The sequence below is a fragment of the Nothobranchius furzeri genome, chromosome 6 (genome assembly GCF_043380555.1).
Source record: "Nothobranchius furzeri strain GRZ-AD chromosome 6, NfurGRZ-RIMD1, whole genome shotgun sequence".
In the NCBI taxonomy this organism is placed as follows: domain Eukaryota; kingdom Metazoa; phylum Chordata; class Actinopteri; order Cyprinodontiformes; family Nothobranchiidae; genus Nothobranchius; species Nothobranchius furzeri.
Genome location: NC_091746.1, coordinates 73,626,062 through 73,647,732, shown reverse-complemented (window position 1 = coordinate 73,647,732; position 21,671 = coordinate 73,626,062). Strand labels below are relative to the sequence as shown.

Below are 21,671 nucleotides of genomic sequence, written 5' to 3'. Positions count from 1 at the left end.
AGGCCTTTCCCACATTTATGTCCCTCATCTGAGGGCAGTAGACACGTACAGGGCTGGGTATGGCTGGTTGCTGATGAAGGTGATAATCCTAATACTCCATCCATCAATCTAACAGTAAAAATCAGAGGTTGTAATACTTCTCAGCTGTAAGGTTGAAATGAATCACCAAACGACTTACAAATAGTTCTCAAGTCTAAATAATTTTGGTTATGCCTCACGTGAACCACAGCTTGATGCTTAGAGATCCCGGGTGTTTCTCAGTGTCAGGGCGCCTGGCCTTATGAGGCGATGTCTTGTGAGGCAAGGCGTCTTGCTTACGAGGACACGGTCCTTCTTTGGTCAAAGAAAACCGTTAAATGGAACAGACTTGCATCACGTGACCGCAGCTTCCTTGGCGGTCACATAACGTCACATGACACGGGAGATAACGTTATATTTTATACGTATTAGTTTCAATATAAATATATAATGAGCCTTTTACTTTTTAAATTGTATATATGTTTATTAAATTAAAAATTTAAGCGAGTTACTACCCGCTAGCCACCGAAGCTGCAACTACTAAGCTACTAACCAACCATGGATAACTTCTTTGGATCTAAAGAAAACATTTTAAATTAGCTGACTTACTTTTAAACTTGAAAATTGTTCCTGAAGTAGCTGCCGGCTTCCTATCCGCCATCCTTTTGAAAATACTGCGGTGTATTGTGGGTAGTCTTTGACCAAGGCTAGGCTAATAGACACCTCCCGTGTATCCTCGCTCAGCTAGCTAAACGGCTAACAAACGGAGAACACACGCCTCGGTAGAACATGAACATTGGAACAAGTCTTTGCGGCTCCCGATGTCGTATCTCCTAGGCAATCGAGGCGGGGCCATGACATCAAGGCAAGGTTCCTTGGCATTGAGAAACACCCCCCGTGTTTCAAAGGGACAGTTATTACTGTCGGACATCATGATAAGGAAATGCTGTGTGTGACATACGAAGAAAAATACAAAGATTCTTGGGACGATATCAAACATTCAAGCAGAACATCAAGAACAATCAAGGTGTTTGCGATGAAAACCAAGTCAGTCCTTACAGTGAGACCAGCATGAGGCAGGTTCAAACAGTAGTCTAGCCCTGGGATGGTGGTTGATCATGAGGCATAAGTCACTTTTCCGTCCAACATTCATAGACCAATGAGTTAAAAAGGGGAAGGCAGAGCTTCTATTCTCAGCACAAGTTGGAAGTCTCCAAACACACCCACATCACCCCGCTTCTCCTCCAGCTTCACTGGCTGCCAGTCAACTTCAGGGTTCATTTCAAGATCCTGGTTCTGGTCTATAGGGCCTTACATGGACAAGCACCATCTTACATTGGTGATCTTCTTAGTCCCTACACCCCCAGCAGGTCCCTGAGGTCCAGTGATCAAAGCCTACTGGTTGTGCAGCAACAGGCTAAAGGTCAAAGGTGACAGATCATCTGCTGCTGTGGCCCCCAAACTCTGGAACTCTCTCCCCCTGAGCCTGAGATCAGTGGACTCAGTGGTCTCCTTTAAAAAGCAGCTGAAGACTCACTTGTTCAAGCTGGCTTTTGTATGACCTTCTTCACCTCTCTCTCTTTATTCTGCTCTCCCCACCTATTCCACCTTCCTCAGGATCCACTGATTTCCCTCTTTCCTGTTCACTCTCTCTCTTTCTTAACATTTATTTTAAATCACAATTGTCTATTTTTTGTTTATTAAAAATATATTTTTAATCATATTCTAAATGATTTTTTATAGTTTTACGTTTTTTGTTTTTGTGAAGCGCCTCGTGATTTTTATCTTGAGAGGCGCTATAGAAAACATCTTTTCTTCTTCTTCTTCTTCTAGAGTAAAATGTTTGAAATAACTGTTGTTTCACAGATTAACCGAGTACTTGATTAATCACTGATCTCTTGATTAATCACTGATCTCCAGCTTTATGTACATTTACTGTTTGTGTTTCTTTTCTGAAACAGATTCAAACGGCAAACGCTGTGTTTGGGTTCTGTTACGTGTCTGCTTTAGTGTCACAGCCCAGATCCTTACAGCAATCCTTTCTGACAGGTCTGTCACACTCAGAGGAACATGCAGGCCTCCCCTCCTGCAGTAACTTAAACGTCCAACCAAAATGTGCACATGAACGATTCATAAGATCATCGAAAACAATAGCAGGAACAGAAACACGGGCTCAAACTTTTGTTTCTTACACAAGCACACTTGCTCTCATGGAGGGAAGCAGACTCAAAGACAGCACTTCCTGTCTGCCTGTCAGCAATCACAAACAAACATTTATCTCTGAGGTCTAATGAGCTTTGAAAGAAAAGCGTCTGGACTTCTTTGAGTTGCTTGAAGACGTTTCACCTCTCATCCGAGAGGCTTCTTCAGTTCTAAGGTCAAATGGTGGAGAGTCCCAGATTTAAACCCAGTGGGAGTTTCTACCCGAAGAGGGAACAAAAGACCCCCTGATGATCTTCTACATAAACACATGAGCCAAGGTGTGAGTTTCGAAACTCTGGCTGAATGGGACCCACACCCACCCTCACACCTTGGCTCATGTGTTTATGTAGAAGATCATCAGGGGGTCTTTTGTTCCCTCTTCGGGGAGAAACTCCCACTGGGTTTAAATCTGGGACTCTCCGCCATTTGACCTTAGAACTGAAGAAGCCTCTCGGATGAGAGGTGAAACGTCTTCAAGCAGCTCAAAGAAGTCCAGACGCTTTTCTTTCAAAGCTCCTTAGACTACAATGACCTGGATGACTGAGAACCTTCACAGACATTTATCTCTGAGGTTGTTTGAGTGATTATTTGAACATGACTCTTCCTGTTTGCTCTTTCAAAATGACTAAACGCATTGACTATCAGAGCAGTCGGAGGAACACAGGGTTCTGCGCTCACTTATCGGACTTGGCAGGACAGAGTGATAGTTTGGCCAGGGGGGGCTCTGTCATTCTCAATTTGTCCAATTATCTCAGATCTGAGGGAGATGGAAAACACAGCAAATGTTACATTAAGAAATCGTTCTGTGCTTTGGAGTTGGTTTACTTTCACACTTTAATGGTCAACATTGCATAAATTTGAGTCAAATTAAATAAAACAGCCCCTGCCTGTTGAAGGTTTCTGCCATTTTAACGGTTTTGTTAGGTGAGTTAATCCTTTAAATGAAAACATCTTTAGATTGACGTGAGAATAGAAGTGTGGTCTTACTTGTTGAGTTTGGCCATGTAGATTTTAATGTGGCCAAAGTCGGGTCTCTCTGCGGGGTCCTCTGCCCAGCAGCCCTCCATCAGTATCGTCAGCTCCTCTGGGTGGCATCTGTTATCTGTTATTGGCCGAAAGTACGGCTTCTGACCATTTCTCACCTTCTGGATGATCTCTGAAGGGACGCAGAAACGTCCAGAATCAGAACACCAACACGCATATTTTAAAGACTTGATGATTTGATGCTAAATAATGTAAATAAACATAAAAGTCTTCAGCTAACTTGTTAACATACAAAAAGTTAAGTTTTGATGACATAAAATATGTTTTTGATCAAAGATGTTGATAACATCACCAAAACCCTTTATTATTTGTAAATTTAGTGATTTAATTGTCATGTTAGTGTAAAATAACTTATTGACTTTTGTTCAAAATCGCTAAAAACTTTCCTGCCTCAAAAAGTTAATTGGAATTCCTGTCATCACTCCATCTCTCCCAATAAAGATTTGATATATATAATCATTTTCAGACAAATGCAGATGTTTCTCCCAGGATCCAGCTAGGCTAGCATTAGCTAAGATAAGATTAGCTAAAAAATTAAGCTAGCTGTAAAAAAAAGGACAAACCCCCACTTCTACATCAGTTAGAAACATCAGGAATATTTTACGTGTTCTAACTGTGTTCTTATGCGATAAACTTGTTTTTCTTTCACTTTCTTGACTGATTGGTTTTGAGATTAATTACAACTGGCTGCCGCTCTGATCATGCTAACGAACAGCTGGTAACTCCTTCGGTGGGACGTCTTTATCTCTTTTTCTGACTTTAAGTGCAGCGGATGTTCTGCTGAAAAAAGCTAAAACACAAAGGCACGTGTATTTATGAATATTGCTAATATTGTGTGGCATTATATTTTTGTTAATGTTGTGATTAATATTCAGCTGTTTGTTAGCGCAGATGTTCCCTCTTTCATTCAAATGTAGCTGAGCTTTGTAAAAGCCCTTTTCTCTCTCTCTAACCCTTTCTGAATACCATCAAGAGTCCCGATAGCCTGTTAATAGGCTGTTATTAGTAGTTTATATTTAGTATAATGCTGTTTTTACATAAAAACAGTGGAGAACAGGTGTTAGCTTGAACTGCCCTCAGTCTGATGATGGATAAGTAGCATCCTCTTGAGCAATCAGCACCAAGCATGACTGTGAATAAAAGATTATAATCAAACAAATCACCTGGAGGAAACACCCAGGAGGGTTTTACACTCTCAGTGTGTTAATTGAATTTTTGGTACAGTTTCTCCTTCAGTCATTCCTAGGTTGGATTTTTGCTCGTAAGAGTGGGGTCTGGAAAAGAAACTGGTCAAAGTGCAATGTCCAACTTACGTGCAAAAGGCTATTTTATTTAGGATGCTAATGCTAGTAAGGTATGTTAAAGCTAACTCCAGGCACTTGGGCTAAGTTGAATGGACCTTGATGTGTTCTTCAGTACGGTGTCCTGGGCTTTATTGTGCTGGAGAAATAAACTTGATGCTTACAAATAAAAATAGGAAGCACATTTGTTTCAAGCTGTAAAAGTTAACCTCTTTTTATTTTCTATTTTGCATGGTTATAGTTGTTTATCGTTGTTATTGTGCATTGTTACAGATGCTTATTCTTATGGATGGATGGACTTTATTGACCCGAGGCTGGGAAATTGCAGTGTAGCAGCAGCATTGCACACATTAAGACAGTTAAAAACAATAGCAATATAAAAAAGGCCATTAAGTATAAAACGTGAAAGCACACCAACTGTATATTATGAACCAGATTTTAGTTGTTGCTATTGTACAATGTGATGGCATATGGTTGGAAAGACTTCCTGGATCTTTCCCTTCCACCGCGGAGCTGTAGCAGCCTGTCTGTCTACTGTGTAATGGAGGAGGTGCTAGTCATGGTCCACTATGGATAAAGGTTTATTCAGCATCTTCGTCTCCACCACGGTCTCCAAGGTGTCCAGTCTGAGACCAAGTACAGAGCCAGCCTTCCTAATGGTGTTATTAAGTAGTGTCACTGACTCTGATGCTACTGCCCCAACACACAACAGCAACGAAGAAGCCGCTGGCAACAACAGACTGGTAAAAGATCTCCAACATCTTGCTGCACACATAGAAGAATCTCAACTTCTGCGAGAAGTAGAGTCTGCTCAATCCCGTCTTGTACACAGCCTCCGTGTTAGAAGCCCAGTCCAGTCTGTTGTTTTATCACAACACTCAGGTAGCTGTAGTTCTCCACTTCTTCCACATGGGGTTGCAGCGATTATAACCGTTGGTGGAACGGTTACAGTCTGAGAAATAATCACGGTTTCATGATAATTTTACATGAATTGATTTCACATCTGTATTAACATATAAATCACACACACATCCTATAAATTACTGATGAAAGGCATGATTACGTTCTAGCAAGGTTTTGAACCCCTGAAATATCTTTTGTTCCTTTTCAGAGATTTTGCTTAGAAAACTTCACTCTACCAGCGACTCTGTTTGCTCTGCAACGTTGATGTTTCCTCTCCACAAATCAGACAAGCATGGAGGAGTTCTGCTGTGTGGTGGAATTGTTAATGCTAATGGTTAGCGTCTACTAGTCAAGACGTTCTCTGCTGTTTCCTGGACGCTAAACCAACAACAGTCTTCCCCGTCATGAGTCCATATGGGCGAGTCCATGAATGTTAGTGACAGTGTGACGTAGATCTGTCAGGATTTTCTAATCCTTTGAGTTTCACCGTCTGTTTTCTATCAGAAGCTACTGCAGGAGATAGGTGTAGGAGACTATCTTCATGTTCAGCCTGCATGAAACTCTCTGATTACTCAGATTATAATCAGAAATAACCATTAAAATGTTTTTTCAGTCAACCGCACCTTTAATTATATTTGCCTGATAGCCTTTTTTGAGTTTCTGCAAAAAGACAGAGGTTTAACTGTTGATAATCGGTCAGGGTTAGCACTGAAGGATGGAGACACCTTCATGAATTAATTCCTACTAGTGCAGTTGTTATTATGAAGATGACTCATTACTTAAATGTAATTTCTACTTGTTCATAACTTTTCAAATTTCATCAGTAAGAATATTATTTGGACAATGATCAGTTACATTAGTGTTATGTAGAACAGGAACTACAGAGAGGTGCTGTTGATTAAATATTAAGGTGGCTTGTATGCTAACTGTAGGAGGTCCTGAGACATCCTCACTTGCGGCCTCAGCTGGGCTAAGACAAGTCTCTTCAGGACCTTCATCACATGGGATGAACCAGGCTGGATGTCTTCCATAGTCCTGGGATTTTCTGTGACTCAGACTCAGGTTGTACAGATGACCCAGTACAGGAGACAGCTGGCAGGCACACGTTTTCAGGATCCTGGGTGTGATGCCACCTTATGATGTTTTTTAATCATTTATTATTGTTGAGCCTCATCATTATTGCTGTGTATTATCTCCTTTGTTGCTATTGTTGTGGATTATTAGAGAGGTTCGCCACTGAAAAATTTTTTAATCATTATTTCTGATTCTAACGGCTCTGTCTGGGAGTTTCACGCAGCCTGAACGTGAAAATAGTCTCCTACACCTGTCTCCTGCATTAGCTTCTGATAGAAAACAGACGGTGAAACTCAAAGGATTAGAAAATCCTGACAGATCTACGTCACCCTGTCACTAACATTCATGCACTCACCCATCTGGACTCACGACGGGGAAGGCTGTTGTTGGTTCAGCGTCCAGGAAACAGCAGAGAACGTCTCTGACGTCAGAGACGTCACCACTCAGCAGAACTCCTCCAGGCTTGAGTTTTTTTTTTCTAAAGTTTATCTTCATTTATTCACAAATAAAAACAAAATAGGTTTGCGACAACAGAAAATGAACAACAAACAAAGTTATTATAGTTAAAAAAATGTCTGACCTGGTTTACCGTTTTAACTTTGGAAAAAAATGGAGAGAAAATAAAAATGCCCAAAAATATTTTTTTCTTCTTATATTAATGAAAGGAGAAAACAATCAATGCAAAACAACACGCACACAAAAATAGCTAAAATGAAACAAAGTAGAACAAACAATGTGTGTTTTCCCTTCATTCTCTCTACTTCATAAATACGTTCATCTCATAGCATCATATAAGCGAAGCGTTTCATTTTTGATGTTTATTAAAGGTATTTATTGTTTTGGTATTCTTGATTTCGGTACTTAATTTATTCCACATTTTGTCTCCATACAGTGATACACAACGTTCCTTTATATTTATCCTGTTTTGGTATCGTGTGTATTTGATTGCCTTTCGAATCATAACTACTCTTCTTTCCATAAATCTTATAATCAAATTTGTTGGAAGGTAGAAAATATTCAGGCGTATTTAATCTAATTTTACATCACTTGTGGGTTTTGTGCATTCACTTAATATTAATTATAAACTATAAATAACAGGTCACTGCAGCCTGGGCATACAAAGTGTTTCTAACAAAAGCTCATTGGCTGCAGCTCACCTGGTCCTTCCACACTGACAGGAGAAATCCTCTCATCAGCAGCAGGTGACCGTCGGCGTACCACGGGTCAACACCGGCCCAAAACACCGACCAGACCGGCCCACGGGGAATCTCCCCAGTCGGGTCCTGTTCCGCCCGCTGTCCCCGTTAGACAGGAGCTGCTCATCACGTTAACTCACGCCAGAGCTGGCTCCGTAGACGCTTACTAGTGCAGCTAGGTTCCACTAAGTTTTCATAACAACTTAGATCTGTGGCTCGTGTTGAAAACCATCCACTCCAACCGTGTACCAGTGTATGTGTGTGTGTGTGTGTGTGTGTGTGTGTGTGTGTGTGTGTGTGTGTGTGTGTGTGTGTGTGTGTGTGTGTGTGTGTGTGTGTGTGTGTGTGTGTGTGTGTGTGTGTGGGACAGCAGCTGCGGGCCGGGTCGTCTGTTGCTTTTGTGTGTAGGGAGGGGCGGGCGCTCTATGTGACTGGCCAATCACAGAGCGTGAAGACAGTCAGGATTTTCCTTCAGCACAGACGCAGATATTCACGGGTTTTACTTGTTTTATGCTCGTACTCGTCAACAATGCTCATCCCTACTGATGGTTTGGCCTGGATTGTTGTCGTCGTTTGATACGATCCAGTTTTTATGTCTCAGGTACGACCTGTGCTAGCTTGTGGGACTCCACCTGATTGGGCGTCTGGTCATCATGTGTTCTTGGCTTCAGTGCATGTCTGCCAGAGAATATAAAGTAGTTTGACCTCACAGAGCTCCATTCTCAAACGCCAGTGAAAAGCACACAGCTTGAATTCTGTCGCGGTGGAAGGACCCCGCTTATTTTCCGTGTTTTTGCATTTGCACAGATTTCTCAGCGTCCTTCCTTCGTCTTTGGTGTGCATGCCTACCATGTTAATGTGCAGATTTATAGCAGATGAATTTGGGCGACGGTGGCACAGGAGTTAAACGCTCGCCCCGTAATCGGAAGGTTGCAGGTTTGAGCCCAGCTCAGTCTGTCGCTGTCGTTGTGTCCTTGGGCAAGACACTTAAGCCACTTTGCCTGATGGTGGTGGTCGGAGGGACCGGTGGCGCCTCTGTCAGTGCGCCCCAGGGCAGCTGTGGCTACATCGTAGCTCATCCCCACCAGTGTGTGAATGTGTGTGTGAATGGGTGAATGAGTGGTTGTGTTGTAAAGCGCCTTGGGGGGTTCCAGGACTCTAGAAGTCGCTATATCAAATACAGTTCATTTACCATATTAAGTGAAATTGGTCATTGCAGTCCTTGAGACGCTTTTGAAGAAGGCTGGTGTTTACCTTTAGGGCTGAGGTCCATGCCTTCCACATAGAAAGGTCCATTCCTCAGAGCTATTTCCTGTAGAATGATGCCAAAGCTGTACACATCACCCTTCTGAGTCCCCTGAGGGGGGTGGCGGTCGTAAATGAGCAGCTCAGGAGCTGTCCAAAGCTTTTCTGAGTGGAGAAAAAAACAACAACAAATAAACAACGAGCCGACGGGTTTGGGATTGAAAACAAGAAATAGACTTACTTGCATAGAGGGCGTGCGAGTCGTCATTCTCGCAGGATGAGCGGAAGCTGGCCAAGCCATAATCCGTAATTTTCAGAACAAATCGACTGTCCACCACGCAATTAGATGACTTCAGATTTCCGTGGCAGCCGAAGTAGCTGTTGTGGAGATAGTTCATTCCCTGGTGCAGAAAAGCGAAGCATTAAAACTGCTCTTTTTTTCTCTTCATCAAAGCAACAAACAAATGGAAATAATGCAGCCTGGCAGGTTTAAATTTGCTGCAGGAGTCTGAAGGGCGGCTCAGTCATTTCAGTGAAACTACCGTTCATTCCTTTGGGAAGGGGAAGGCGAGTCCTCGCTGCTCTCGTGTTCAACTTGGTGGAAACAGTGAGTCAAACATCTTCTCTGCAGAACATTTCTATCAGTGTGGACCGGTCTAACCAAAGCGCTCAGCCGTGCATGTCGTCCAGCTCCTGACTAAAGGCCGTCTTTGTTTGTAGAGATTACAAAGAAGCTGCTTCGTTATCCACGACCGGCTCCGATTGAACTTCAGCAACACATTTGACGGCGTTTTAGCTTTAATAACTGTAGTTTCCTGCTGAACACTCAGCTGAAGATCTGATTTTTTCCTTTTCTGCCTCTGTCGACTTCCTGTCCATGTGAAACCATGGCAACCAGGACAAATCTGTGCACATCTGTAAGAAGCAAGCTTCTGCCGGCGTTCGTGATATGAATCAATAATCCGCCGTGGACATCTGGGTTGTTTGCTAGCTGTGCGTTCGGCCTGAAGGCCACTTACCTTCACTATGTCATTGATCAGCGAGTAGCGGAACATCCAGTCCAGGTTTATGCTCTCGTTCTCCAGAATGTCCTGAAAAGCAAGGGCAGATGCAAAACTGTAGGAACATTTCATCTCTTGTAACTTCTCATCAACTCAGTTCTGCAAAATAATGTCTTCAAGGAGGATGAGCAGAACCAGCACTTCTCTGTTCTGGTCATCTTCATGCTTCACGCTCAGCCGGAGATAAACGAACGAGTCAAAGGCCCCGAATCTGGCCCCCTTCCTGGAATCTAGGTCCGGCTTTGACATCCAGCTACATCAAATCTGCCTAAATGTCCTGCGCAGAGTCAGGCTGATGAAGTCCCGCCTCCTCCGTGTTCGTTAAAGTCAGGAGGCCAAGAACCAGTTTGATTATAACACGGAGAACTTCTCATCAGTTCAAAATAAATATGTCATCACGTCGGGACAGCGGTAGCTGAGGAGGTGGAGTGGGTTGTCCAGTAATCAGAAGGTTGCAGGTTTGATCCCAGCTCCTACTGCTGTTGTGTCTTTGGGCAAGACACTTAACCCGCCTTGCCTGCTGCTGCTGGTGGTCTGAGGGACCGGTGGCGCCGCTGTCCGCGCGCCCCAGAGCAGCTGTGGCTACATCGTATTGTGAAGTGCCTTGGGGGGCTGTAGAACCCTGAGAAGGCGCTAAATCACAGTAAATCAAAGTAAGTGATTGCATCAAGTCACTGACACTAGTCAGTGACTTGATGCAATCTGCTGGGTTCCTTATATAGGAAACATTATTTCTGATTGGCTTAATGAACTGACCTGAATTGGAATGTTTATTATGGGAAGTGCCTTGAGACGACTCTTGTCGTGATTTGGCGCTTTATAAATAAACTTGAATTGAATTGAATTGAATTGAATTGAATTGAATTAAACACACACGGGCCATTTCCAGCAAAAGTAGATTGTCGGGTTAGCGTCTGCTGTGAAAAACAACGCGGTTCAAAGCATAGAAAGCTCTTCTGAAAATAGACTCCATCTCATTGTTTCTGTGAATAAAGTTTATGAACACCACCAGAACCTAACCCTAACCAGGAGCCCGTCTGTTGCTGATTTTAGGAAACGACTGATTTACAACATTTCTGGCAGAAATTCTGATTTCAACTCGATTCACGATTTTCTTCAGATCAAGCTACAGCGCTATATTTGCAATGTACTGTAACATTTACAAACATGTCAGGAAATGACATCATAACATCAAAACACTAGAAGCTAATACTCTAATGAAATCTACAGAAGTAGAAAGTATCATTCTATAGGGCCTCTCAAGATAAAAATCAGGAGGCGCTTCACAAAAACAAAAAATTTTAAATTTTAAAAAAGCATTTAGAAAATGGTTAAAACTATATTTTAAATGAGCAAAAACTAAACAATTGTGATTAAAAAAATGTTAAGAAAGAGAGAGAGTGAACAGGAAAGAGGGAAACCAGTGGATCCTGAGGAAGGTGGAACAGGTGGGGAGAGCAGAATAAAGAGAGAGAGGTGAAGAAGGTCATACAAAAGCCAGCTTGAACAAGTGAGTCTTCAGCTGCTTTTTAAAGGAGACCACTGAGTCCACTGATCTCAGGCTCAGGGGGAGAGAGTTCCAGAGTCTGGGGGCCACAGCAGCAGATGATCTGTCACCTTTGACCTTTAACCTGGTGCTGCACAACCAGTAGGCTTTGGTCACTGGACCTCAGGGACCTGCTGGGGGTGTAGGGACTAAAGCTTGGTTTATGCTTGACGTGTTTACTTTCCGCTTGGTGATGCGGCTCACGGAGGGAACGCGCTTCACAACTCGCAGCGTTTATGGTTCGTGCGGCTCGTCTCTGCGGTGAGCCAATATTCTCCCAAACTGTGGGGGGCAGTATGGAGCTCTACGGCATGCATCCAACACTACACCATAGTAGAAGTAGAAATTACTGTTTACAACATGGCATTCCAGCATTTTTAACAGCATCCTCGTCTTTTCCGACAGTGCGAGCTATTTCTCTCCAAGAATTATTATTATGAACTTCTGCCATACTAGTTCTTGCCGGTCCGCCAAGTTTTTCCGCGTCCGACCGTCCGTGTGGTTAGAAAATTTCCTAGGTGCGCAGTGCGTAAATTTTGGGCCGTGCGGAGGCGCGGTAGAGGGGCGTGGTTGTTAAAATGACGCAATTTCGCCACGCGGAGCCGTGCCGACCTCGCGGACAAACACCGCTCTACCGCCACGTTCACTCCAAGTGCAAACAGACGCGGACCAGAACCTGCGTGGCTTCCGGACGGACTGCCGTTTACAGACTGGATCGTGTACAGAACATCTCCGCAAAGTTGCTCCTGAAAGGAGCTGGTAAACGAAGCCACACTCATCTCCTCCAACTAACATCGCTGTCATTGGTAACAACAAAAGTGGCGACGCAACACGGGTTTTATCTCAAAATAAACCGGATGCCCCTAGCTGCCACACTTCTCACTTTCTATGGCTCGTGCAACTTCTTCAACTTCACGGTGGTCCTCATGCGGTTTCTGGAAGAAATGGACACCATGCAAGAAGATTCAGCAGCTCCACATCCCGATCTGCTCCACTGTGCAGCCACACAGATTCTGACCCGCGTTCCTCGGCATGAATGGAGCTTAACACCGAACTAAGCCGAAAGGCTTACTTTGATTTACTGCGATTCTACAACAGTTTGTGTCATCAGAAAAACTCCAACGGTTTTTGAAGGAAGAGAAGTTTTATTACGGTAAGTCGCTATCAGTCGATCTGCCTCACACTCACCAACGGTGCCGGTGTCGGTACAGGATCTGCTCGGGTGCAAGATCGGCTCGGGGTCCTTCGACTGCCAATGACGTCAAAGTACGGCAAACCCACTCGGACAAAATACACTACACATCTATACTGTTGAAAAGAATTTAGCAGTTTCGTTATTAAAATAATGTTTCTTAAGACGTAAGTTTGTGTTTATAATGGTATTTGTAAAATAAAACACTATTTTATTCATAATGTTGAACTCCTCTTTGAGCACATACCTTGAAGGATCATAGGTATTAGCAACACCTGTGAAATTGTATTTGCAGGAAAGAAGTGTGTCCCGTTTATTGAAGTATTTTGTGTTTAGAGTTTTTGACGTCTTGTCCATGAGTAGTTCAGGTACGCTCATAGCTGCAAGCCAAAACTCTGGAGTTAAAAGTTTTCTGGCTTTACTAAAATACCTGTCTGTACTTATTTGATTGATGGTAGTTTTACTTTCTATTAGACTCCAAATGTAATCATTTGGCACGTTTCTAATTCATAATTTGTAATAATGTAATCGGCGATATTAGCATTAGCATTTCTATGGGTTTTTCCATGAATATTAGCATTGCGCTAACCACTCGCTGCCAAATTGCAGCCTTTGCGATTAGAAAATCTCCTTTTTTCACATCGCAATTTAATTGCACATGCAGTTAATCTTTCAGCCCTAATATACATGCAGCTCTATGCTAAAAGTGTATAAAGAGGTAATGATGGATTTCTTTGTAAAAGTTGTCCATCTTTCCAACAGAAACATTTGCCTGGGCCAACGTAACGTGTTAACAACGTAACGTGATTACGTAACTTCCGTAAGGTTCATGTTCAGCCAATCAACTACTTTGACGTCGTCGGCAGTCGAAGGTCCCCGAGCCGATGCTGTACCGACACCGAGAGTGGGCGGAGAACACGCCACAAAAGCAGCTCAAGCGTCGGGCTCCTGCTGCGCTCACTCCTACCGCCGTAACACTTTTAAAAACCAGGAAAACGCCCTGGACGTGTTTACCGTTTGTCTCTAAATACTTTGGAAAACAAAATGAAAATATGTAAAAAAACTGATAGCAAATCAGCGCGTCTGTTATCAGTAACATTCTGAGCGTGGTTGTGCGTTTTCCAACAATCGTAACTGTTTTCTGTTTCCTCTGACGGATGATTTTTCAGCACACGTGGATGAAGAAAACACTAAACTCTAAGAAATATTGAGCTTATCCATTAGTCCAGTAAATAAGAAACACAGCAGTGGTGATATGAAAATGAAATATCATTTCTGCGACTGCGTAAAAACATGATTTTTGCTACACATACGCTTCCGTAGGAAGCAGAGATAAAACAGCCTTCTAGTAAAACTAAATCAGTCTGCACCATAAAAACGTTTAACACTAACTGGGTTATGATTCAAATGTGATCTGCAGATGTTACCTGCAGGCTGCCCCGGGGGCAGTACTCTGTTACGATACAGATGTTGGGAGGGTCGATGCAGGCCCCGATGAACCTGGTCAGATGGTTGAACTGAACGTCTCTCATCTGAAAACAACCACACAAACACATGGCAACTGTTAGCTCCGTGCTTTCCAACCATCACATTCCCAAACTCCATGGAAACAGAGGACTGACGCTTCATTTGTGCACCCGGTTTTGGATTAACGCTGCCAACCTTTCAGCAGAGCCGTCTGTTTGCAGTCGACCTGCTTGTGCCGTTCGCTGTGTCGAGCTGCGGCGCCGCTCACCGTTGACACGCGCGCACGTAACGCATGAATCGCCCTTCGGAGGTTATGAATGGGCCAGTGTGCTGGGGAGGATTAAAAGATCCGCTCTTTAGCATGAGGAGTAGATCTTCTCCACCAGAGAAAAAGTCTCCAGTCACTCTGGTCTTCCTGAAGCAGAAACGTGAAACATCTATTAAAATACGAGCGGCGGCGCAGATGTTTGAGGTCAAGAGATTCAGGAGGGACATTTGCTGCTGGATTCTGTCCTTAAGAACGTGTGAAATGTTCTTTTGTAGCAACAAGCAGCACAATCCTCCTGCTTTCATTCCTCCACACAGAAACGCAGACAGAGCGCGTGAGCACAGGAGTCTGCAGTCAGCCTTTAACCGCTAAAGCGCTGAACGTCGTTTCAACACAGCTCCTTCCTTCTGTAAGTGACAGTCGCTGTCACGCCGAGCGTCGCTGGCTCCTGTTTCATGACTCAGGAGATGCTGTTAGCCTGCCTTTTGGCCCATATATGTTCCCCTGCTGCTCCCTGGAAGAGAAGCAGTTAAGTTTCCTCTGGCAGGCCCGTCTCTTCCTCCATCTGGTTGGCTTTTTGGTGAGCTGAGGTTTGACAGGCGATCAGGCCGCCGGGGTATCTAAAAGCTGCCAACTCTGACAGCAGCCTGCTGACCGGTGGCCACTAACCGCTCCCCTCCAGCGGACTGCAGCTCACACAAAATGACCCATAATTCTGTGCCGAGACCCAGAATCTAACTAGACTGCTGTAGATTAAATGTAAAAGAAAATAGCCAAAAGTCTTCTCCACCAGCATCCATCCAGTCCACGCCTGCCGGTCTCATTCCCAACTCAGGAAACCTCCAGGGTCCTCTGGAGGTTTCTTCCTGTTAAAAGGGAGTTTTCCTCTCCACTGTCGCTGCATGCTTGCTTAGTATGAGGGTTGCTGTAAAGACTCTGACACTAGTCAGTGACTCGATGCGACCTGCTGGGTTCCTTATGTAGGAAACTTTTTACTGATTGGCTCAATGACCTGACCTGGATTGGAGTGTTTACTGTGTGAAGGTCCTCGAGACGACTCTTGTCGTGATTTGGCGCTTTATAAATAAACTTGAGTTGAATCTAATTCAGGGGTGTCTAATCCCGGTTCTGGAGGGCCGGTAACCAGCAGGTTTTGTGGTTTTTCTGCTTCAACACGCTTGATTAGCTGGTTGAATCACCTGTGCCGCAGTTCATCGGGCTCTGCAGAAGCCTGTTAATCACCTGCTGATTGAAATCAGGTGTGTTGCAGCAGGTTAAACGAAAACGTGCTGGATACTGGCCCTCGAGGACCAGGATTGGACACCCCTGATCTAATAGAACACAAGGAATCCCCCCCCCCACCCCCCCACCCCCCGTGCCATTCTGCTTCCATCACCAAACCGCATTTACTTGGGAGTTTTCAGCCTTCTTATCGCTTACTCGTAAATATTTCCCAGCCTGAAGGAGGTTTTACCTCAGCAGCTGCTGTGGCCGATATCAGGTTGAGGACGTTCCCGTTTTGTTATGAAAAACAAGCTGCAGCGCCTCGCGGCTCTCCGGTAAAGATGTTAATAAAAGGCTTCTGACATGAAAGATAGTGAGCGACACCTCTGCTGTCACGCTGAGTCAGAAAAAATCCACATTCAGACACGAGTCCGTTTCTCGTCTCCAAACAAAAACTAACATGCTGTCAGACGAAATCTTGTACATCGTAAAAACCGAAAGGGTGAATCCATTCATAGCAACTGGGAAAATACTACCAATAAATGTTTATTTCTTTCAGGTACTCTTGTTGATGGTGTAGGAAAAGCAGCCACATTTATTTAAACTCATCTTCTTCATATAAGAGTTTTGCACATTTTGGCTGTTTGACCCATTTTACCCTTCTAGTCGGCCCAAACCAAATAAAGCAGCTAATAACGAGTTTCCATCTGATTGTAAGTCAGCATCAAGCTGTTCAGATCTTCTGAAAGTTGCGAAAAATCTAGCTTGTTGTTAGCTTGCCAAGCTACCTAGATTGGTGATGTGTCGGTCGCGAACGAACCGGCTCTAAGGGCCGGCTCTGTGAAGTGGACGACGGGAGCCGGTGTCGGTACAGGATCGGCTCGGGGTCCTTCGACTGCCGATGACGTCACATGACTGCAAACCTAATCGGCTTTCACACACACGTTTAGGAAAGACATCAGCAGTTTAGTTAATAAATTCTTGTTTGTTATCACCTAAATGTTTTCTTTATAACTGTAATTTGTTAATAAAACACCATGTTATCTTTGTTTTGTAAAGAATGTGAAACTGCATAAAACCAACATCGGACTGACAAACAAACAGTTCTTATATGTGAAGCCACATCTGTTAGTGTTCATGTGGAGTTCGTCTGTATATTTCCTTAGTTGGTATCTAAATACATTCTTTGACTCTAAATGTTGCTTGGTGTCTTTCAATAAAGTTCTTATATTTTATTTTGCCCCATTTCATCAACATCAAGAGCTTCTGAGGGTCACAGTTTATCATTTGCTTATATTTTACATTTCCTTTAGAAATTCAAACACATTTTCTCCAATAAGTGTTGATTTTTGGACTACAGGACTACAACCGCTAAGACTACGACCGCAAGTTTGTTCTGACCAATCAGAATCATAACGTGATAATCCCGTAAGCTTCATGTTCAGCCAATCAACTACTCTGACGTCATCGGCAGTCGAAGGACCCCGAGCCGATCCTGCACCGGCTCGTCATCGGGAGCCGCCCCCCCCCCCCCCACACACACACACACACACCCCATCCCCCGCCACAGCCGATTGGTCTACATGTGTACCTGCGTGTCCAGACTGTCCACACACAGAGCAGCAGGGGCGGGAAAGAGGGAGGATCAGACTCAGACCGGGCGGAGGGAGACCAGAGGGAATGAGTGCGACGAAGACGGTGAGAAAATGAGCGACAGCGGTCGGAAAGTTGAGATTTCTTAAAGTGTTCAGTTAATAAATCCATAGAAGTGATAAATATTTGATATTTGCATTTTTTTACATTAGTAAATCATTTTACTTATAGTTTTGCATTATTTGGGTGATAAATGTACTCTACACAACAGAAAATCTGAGGAGCCACTTGGGAGCCGAAAGAGCCGGAATTCCCATCGCTAACCTAGTTAGCATAGTAAGTTATTGGGATCTGAATCAGGAACTTTAATATTCCTTAAAGTCACAATTACAGCTTTATAAAACATCCATGAATTTGAGCCGAATAAAAACCAACACTTGCACTTTGTTCAGACCAAATCGTTTCTGCATTGAAGAATAAATCATGTTGGCATTTAGCATGAAAAGTCTTACATGTTTGAGTTCCATTAAAACTTGCCGAGTCAGCTCTATCCTCTTCTTGTTGACGTGCTTGATGGCCACCAGGTTCCCCTGCATGCAACAGCAGAGAAACCAGTCAGAGTTAGCAGACAACGTCTTTATTCAGAGAGAAGGGAGCTGCAGCACGCTCGACAAAAGCACAAAGAGAGACGGTGGAAGGGAGGAAGGCGGCGCTGGGTTGAGCCTGCAGGTGCATGCGGAGCCTATTTCCGTCTGCTGCAGAGGGAGAACCGCGTGTGTTGTTTGAGAAGCTGTAAACAAAGGATGCAATCTCTCCGAGCCACAGCGGTGACCTTCTAGGAGTAAAAACTGTTGCTGTAATGATCAAACATGGTTGCACGTTTGTGCGTTTGATTGCGTTCCTGTAAGCTTTATGTAATATAAAATGCATGTTAGGAGCTGATAATACTGAGTGTTTGCATCTTGCTGCAGAATTAAAGGCTGATTTTGCAGTATTTGCACGTTTTCACGGCTCTTGTGCAACTGCATTTGTTCTCTGGATTCAATCATCTGTGGTCTGGCTTGGATTTGAGAGTCGTACCTGCACCTCCCCGTGGAAAACCCATGACATATATACATAACGAGCATCATTCTATTGTAAACAGACTTTAATTCCAGCGCCGCGTTCATGTCACGTTTCCTCACGCCTCCTCCTTCTCACACGGATGCATTAGCAGCAACAATGCGATGGCGGCGTCCAGACTACGAGGCGGGAGTTTAGAACCAGAAGAAACTGACGCATTCTGCAGCTCACATTAAAACCAGCTACCTAAACTCGCCCACGCACTCTCTTCCTCTCGCCTCTCCAGCTTTCTCTGTGCACATGTGTGTGGGTGGGGAAGGAGTGTGTGCAGGAGTTGAAAATGTCAGAACTCACTAAGCCTTACCTTAAAATAGCCGGTTTTTGCAAACAGCTGATATTTTCCATGGGCAGTTATCAGGGAGCCGTAGCTGGAGCCTCTCTGAGAAGATGGAAGGGAGCAGCGAGAAGAAAAGTCGTCTGTTAGTCCACATAGGAGAAAAAAACTTCATTTGGGAATCAAATTCCACCTTAATGCAACATAAATTCCCAAACAGGGATTTCTGTGTCCGTCCCCATGCTCAGCTAAATACACGCTGGCGTGGAAAATACACAAAGTTTGGGGGTTAAAGGTTGTTTTCCACAGACTACAGCAGGAACCGGGCTGGAAAGCTGTCGTGAAAAAGGTGTGTGCTCGAGCGTTTCAGAATCCAAAGCCTCCAGAAGACAGAGCCCGGTCCTGGAAGGCCGTGCGGAGGCATTAATGGAGCGCGGCCCAGACCAGAGCTTATTTTAACCGCGGTTTTAATTCGTCTCTGCCGCTGTAAGCCCGGCCACCTTCAACAAACCGCTGGAAAAGCTCTCAGGAATGTGTAAACTCACAAAGGATTAGGAGCGCTCGCAGGGCTGCAGCTTTTTTCTGTTTCTAAGAAAAACAAGTGGCCATATCTTAACACGCAGCGCAAGAGTGTTTAAACAACTTTAGACAGATCCAATTAGTGTTTTACATTCCAGCAGGGCCTAATTTTACGGCCGTGGCGCGTCCAGGGGCCTCCTACTGGAAAACGAGTCAAACGTCCAGGATGATGGGAAAACAGAGCTCCGATTCACCTGTGAGAGGGTTAGTCGACTTCCTGCTCGTTTGTGATATTTATTGGGACTTTCAAACTGAAGGTCTTCCCACCGGATCCTCCACAGCATTCCCGCCAGTTCCTTCTCCAGCTTCAGTTTCCTGTAATTACAGCAACAGGTATGAGGATCAACGAGGACACAGAAGCCGATGTTTCCCAAACAAATGGGATGAAAGAAACGGGCGAGCCGTCGATTCAACGTTTAGTTTAGAAGAAGTGGGATTTGTGAGATGTTAGCATGGATTTGGTCTTAAATCACCTCAAACACGGAGCAGATCTGCTCCGTTTGCCCTGAATCCAGGATTTACTGAGACAGCAGTCTGGAGATCCGCACATCCCGCTGCTCCGACTTAATCCAACACATCCATAACTGAAGTTTGGCAAAACTGAAAGCAACTTTTTAAAGTTTCAATAAGCAGGAAGATGAATGTTTGCACATGTCAGTGCTGCTGATACAGAGAAGCACCAACAAGTAGCCTGGATGTATTAAAATATGATACTGATGCTGATTTCAAAGGCAGAAAGATTTTTAAATCCAGAAATGAAAGAAGAGCGACAGGGGCGCCTCCAGAAAATTTTGATAGGGGTGGCCAGATGGGGCCGAATACATTTTTGGGGTGGCACTTGTGGTAACTCTGGGAGAGTTTAGCCTGTGGCGATGTGCTGCATTGCACCTTTATTCGTTTTGATTACACCCCCCCCCCCCCCCCCCCCCCACTGTCTTCATGGGTGTGACCCCGTGAGGAAAGATGACCGTTGAGCAGTGTTGATGGTTTATCCCTTGAGGTCCACGTGGCAGGGCTGAGGTGGTGCTCACTCCTCACCCCTGCCACGTGGATCCAAACCGATGGGATAGGGCCAAGGAGAGGCGTTTGGGTCGGCTCTGAGATCCAAGACCTTCTCTTATCTGTTGCAGGTGTTGATGAATGATCTTAAGTTTAGTTTTCAATTAACTAAAACAAATAAAATAAAATTCTAGGTGAAACAATGACAGCGAAGCTCCAATAAGTGGCACTAAAATGAAAGGATTCTGATGGTTTTATCAGTCCCACAAAGATCTGCAAGGGCCAAACGTTCTGTAGATGGACAGGGAGGCTGTGTGAAAGCAACATTCCAGCATCAGCGGTCGGAGAGGTCTGGAATCCACTGATTTGATTGTTTTTGTCTCTTTTTGTGGAAACAAGAAGCAGCAGATGGGAGTAAAAGCTGCTCCATAATGACAGCAAGCCCCCGAATATCCACACATCTTAGTGATCCATCTCCTCGTGATCTCGTTGGTGATGTTCCTGAAGTGTTTGGGTGTTTTATTCTGAACGCCGGCCTGATCGGCAGCCTCCATGTAGAAGAGGCATTCCAGCAAACCAACACATCTGGGGCGAATCTCACAGGAGCTGCTGTTTTCATGACATTTTAATGATCGCACCCAAGAAAGTATTCAGATGTGAAACCCTGCAGTTTCAGAAGCAACGCTCCTCATTTTGCTTGTATTTGCTTGCTCTTCTTGGAGGGAAAGGATTTATTTTTTGGTTAGAGACTTAGAATGAAAACTGAGAGGAGCCGGAGCGTTCCAGGGCAATCTAAAAGGTGTAAAACACTTCCAGATGTCTGCGGGGAATGATTGCAGCGCTCGCACATCACCGTGTTTCAGCCAACTTGGCCCTGAACGTGCAGGCTTCTCTGCCTCTGTGTCACCAGTACAAACTTTGCTGTCGGGCAGCTCCACAACGTAAACGATGCGCTCATGTTTGCAAGCCTTCTGAGGACATTAAAGCCCTCCGGCTGCGTCCAACACCACCAAATAAAGAGGAGGTGCGTTTCTATTTAAAGAGGCTTGTTTAGAGACTCCTGGCAGCCAGAGGGGCAAAGTGTGGGGCTTCACACTGGGCCTATTGTTTCAGCGCTCCCATTTGTGAATACCTTCCTGCTGGACCAACCCCCTCCGCTAAAACAACAAAGTCAGCGCCGCTCTGCTCAGCATCACCTCACACTCCTGCTGCTCGGCAGACTCCAAAATCAACTCGGAGCCGCCAACGGTCTCGACTCCAACATCTTTCACTCCCTTTGTCGAACGCTAACATTTTTCTACAAAATGAGATAATTTTTAATGTCATAAAGTGTTCTACAAAAGATATGCTGTTAAGAGTCATT

General features: G+C 44.3%; 1 protein-coding gene across 2 annotated transcripts in view; it reads right to left on the bottom strand.

Moving 5' to 3' along the window:
- Nucleotides 1-21,671, bottom strand: part of npr2 (natriuretic peptide receptor 2) — a 96,191-nt gene that overhangs the window by 29,786 nt on the left and 44,734 nt on the right. For both annotated transcript variants that reach the window (XM_054744691.2, XM_054744692.2), the window contains exons 8-15: nt 19,504-19,624; nt 18,761-18,835; nt 17,847-17,924; nt 14,210-14,314; nt 10,003-10,074; nt 9,225-9,384; nt 8,993-9,148; nt 3,208-3,376 (exon numbers count right to left, since the gene is read on the bottom strand). In XM_054744691.2, the coding sequence (XP_054600666.1) occupies nt 3,208-3,376; nt 8,993-9,148; nt 9,225-9,384; nt 10,003-10,074; nt 14,210-14,314; nt 17,847-17,924; nt 18,761-18,835; nt 19,504-19,624 (936 nt within the window). The remainder of the gene's footprint in view (nt 1-3,207; nt 3,377-8,992; nt 9,149-9,224; nt 9,385-10,002; nt 10,075-14,209; nt 14,315-17,846; nt 17,925-18,760; nt 18,836-19,503; nt 19,625-21,671) is intronic.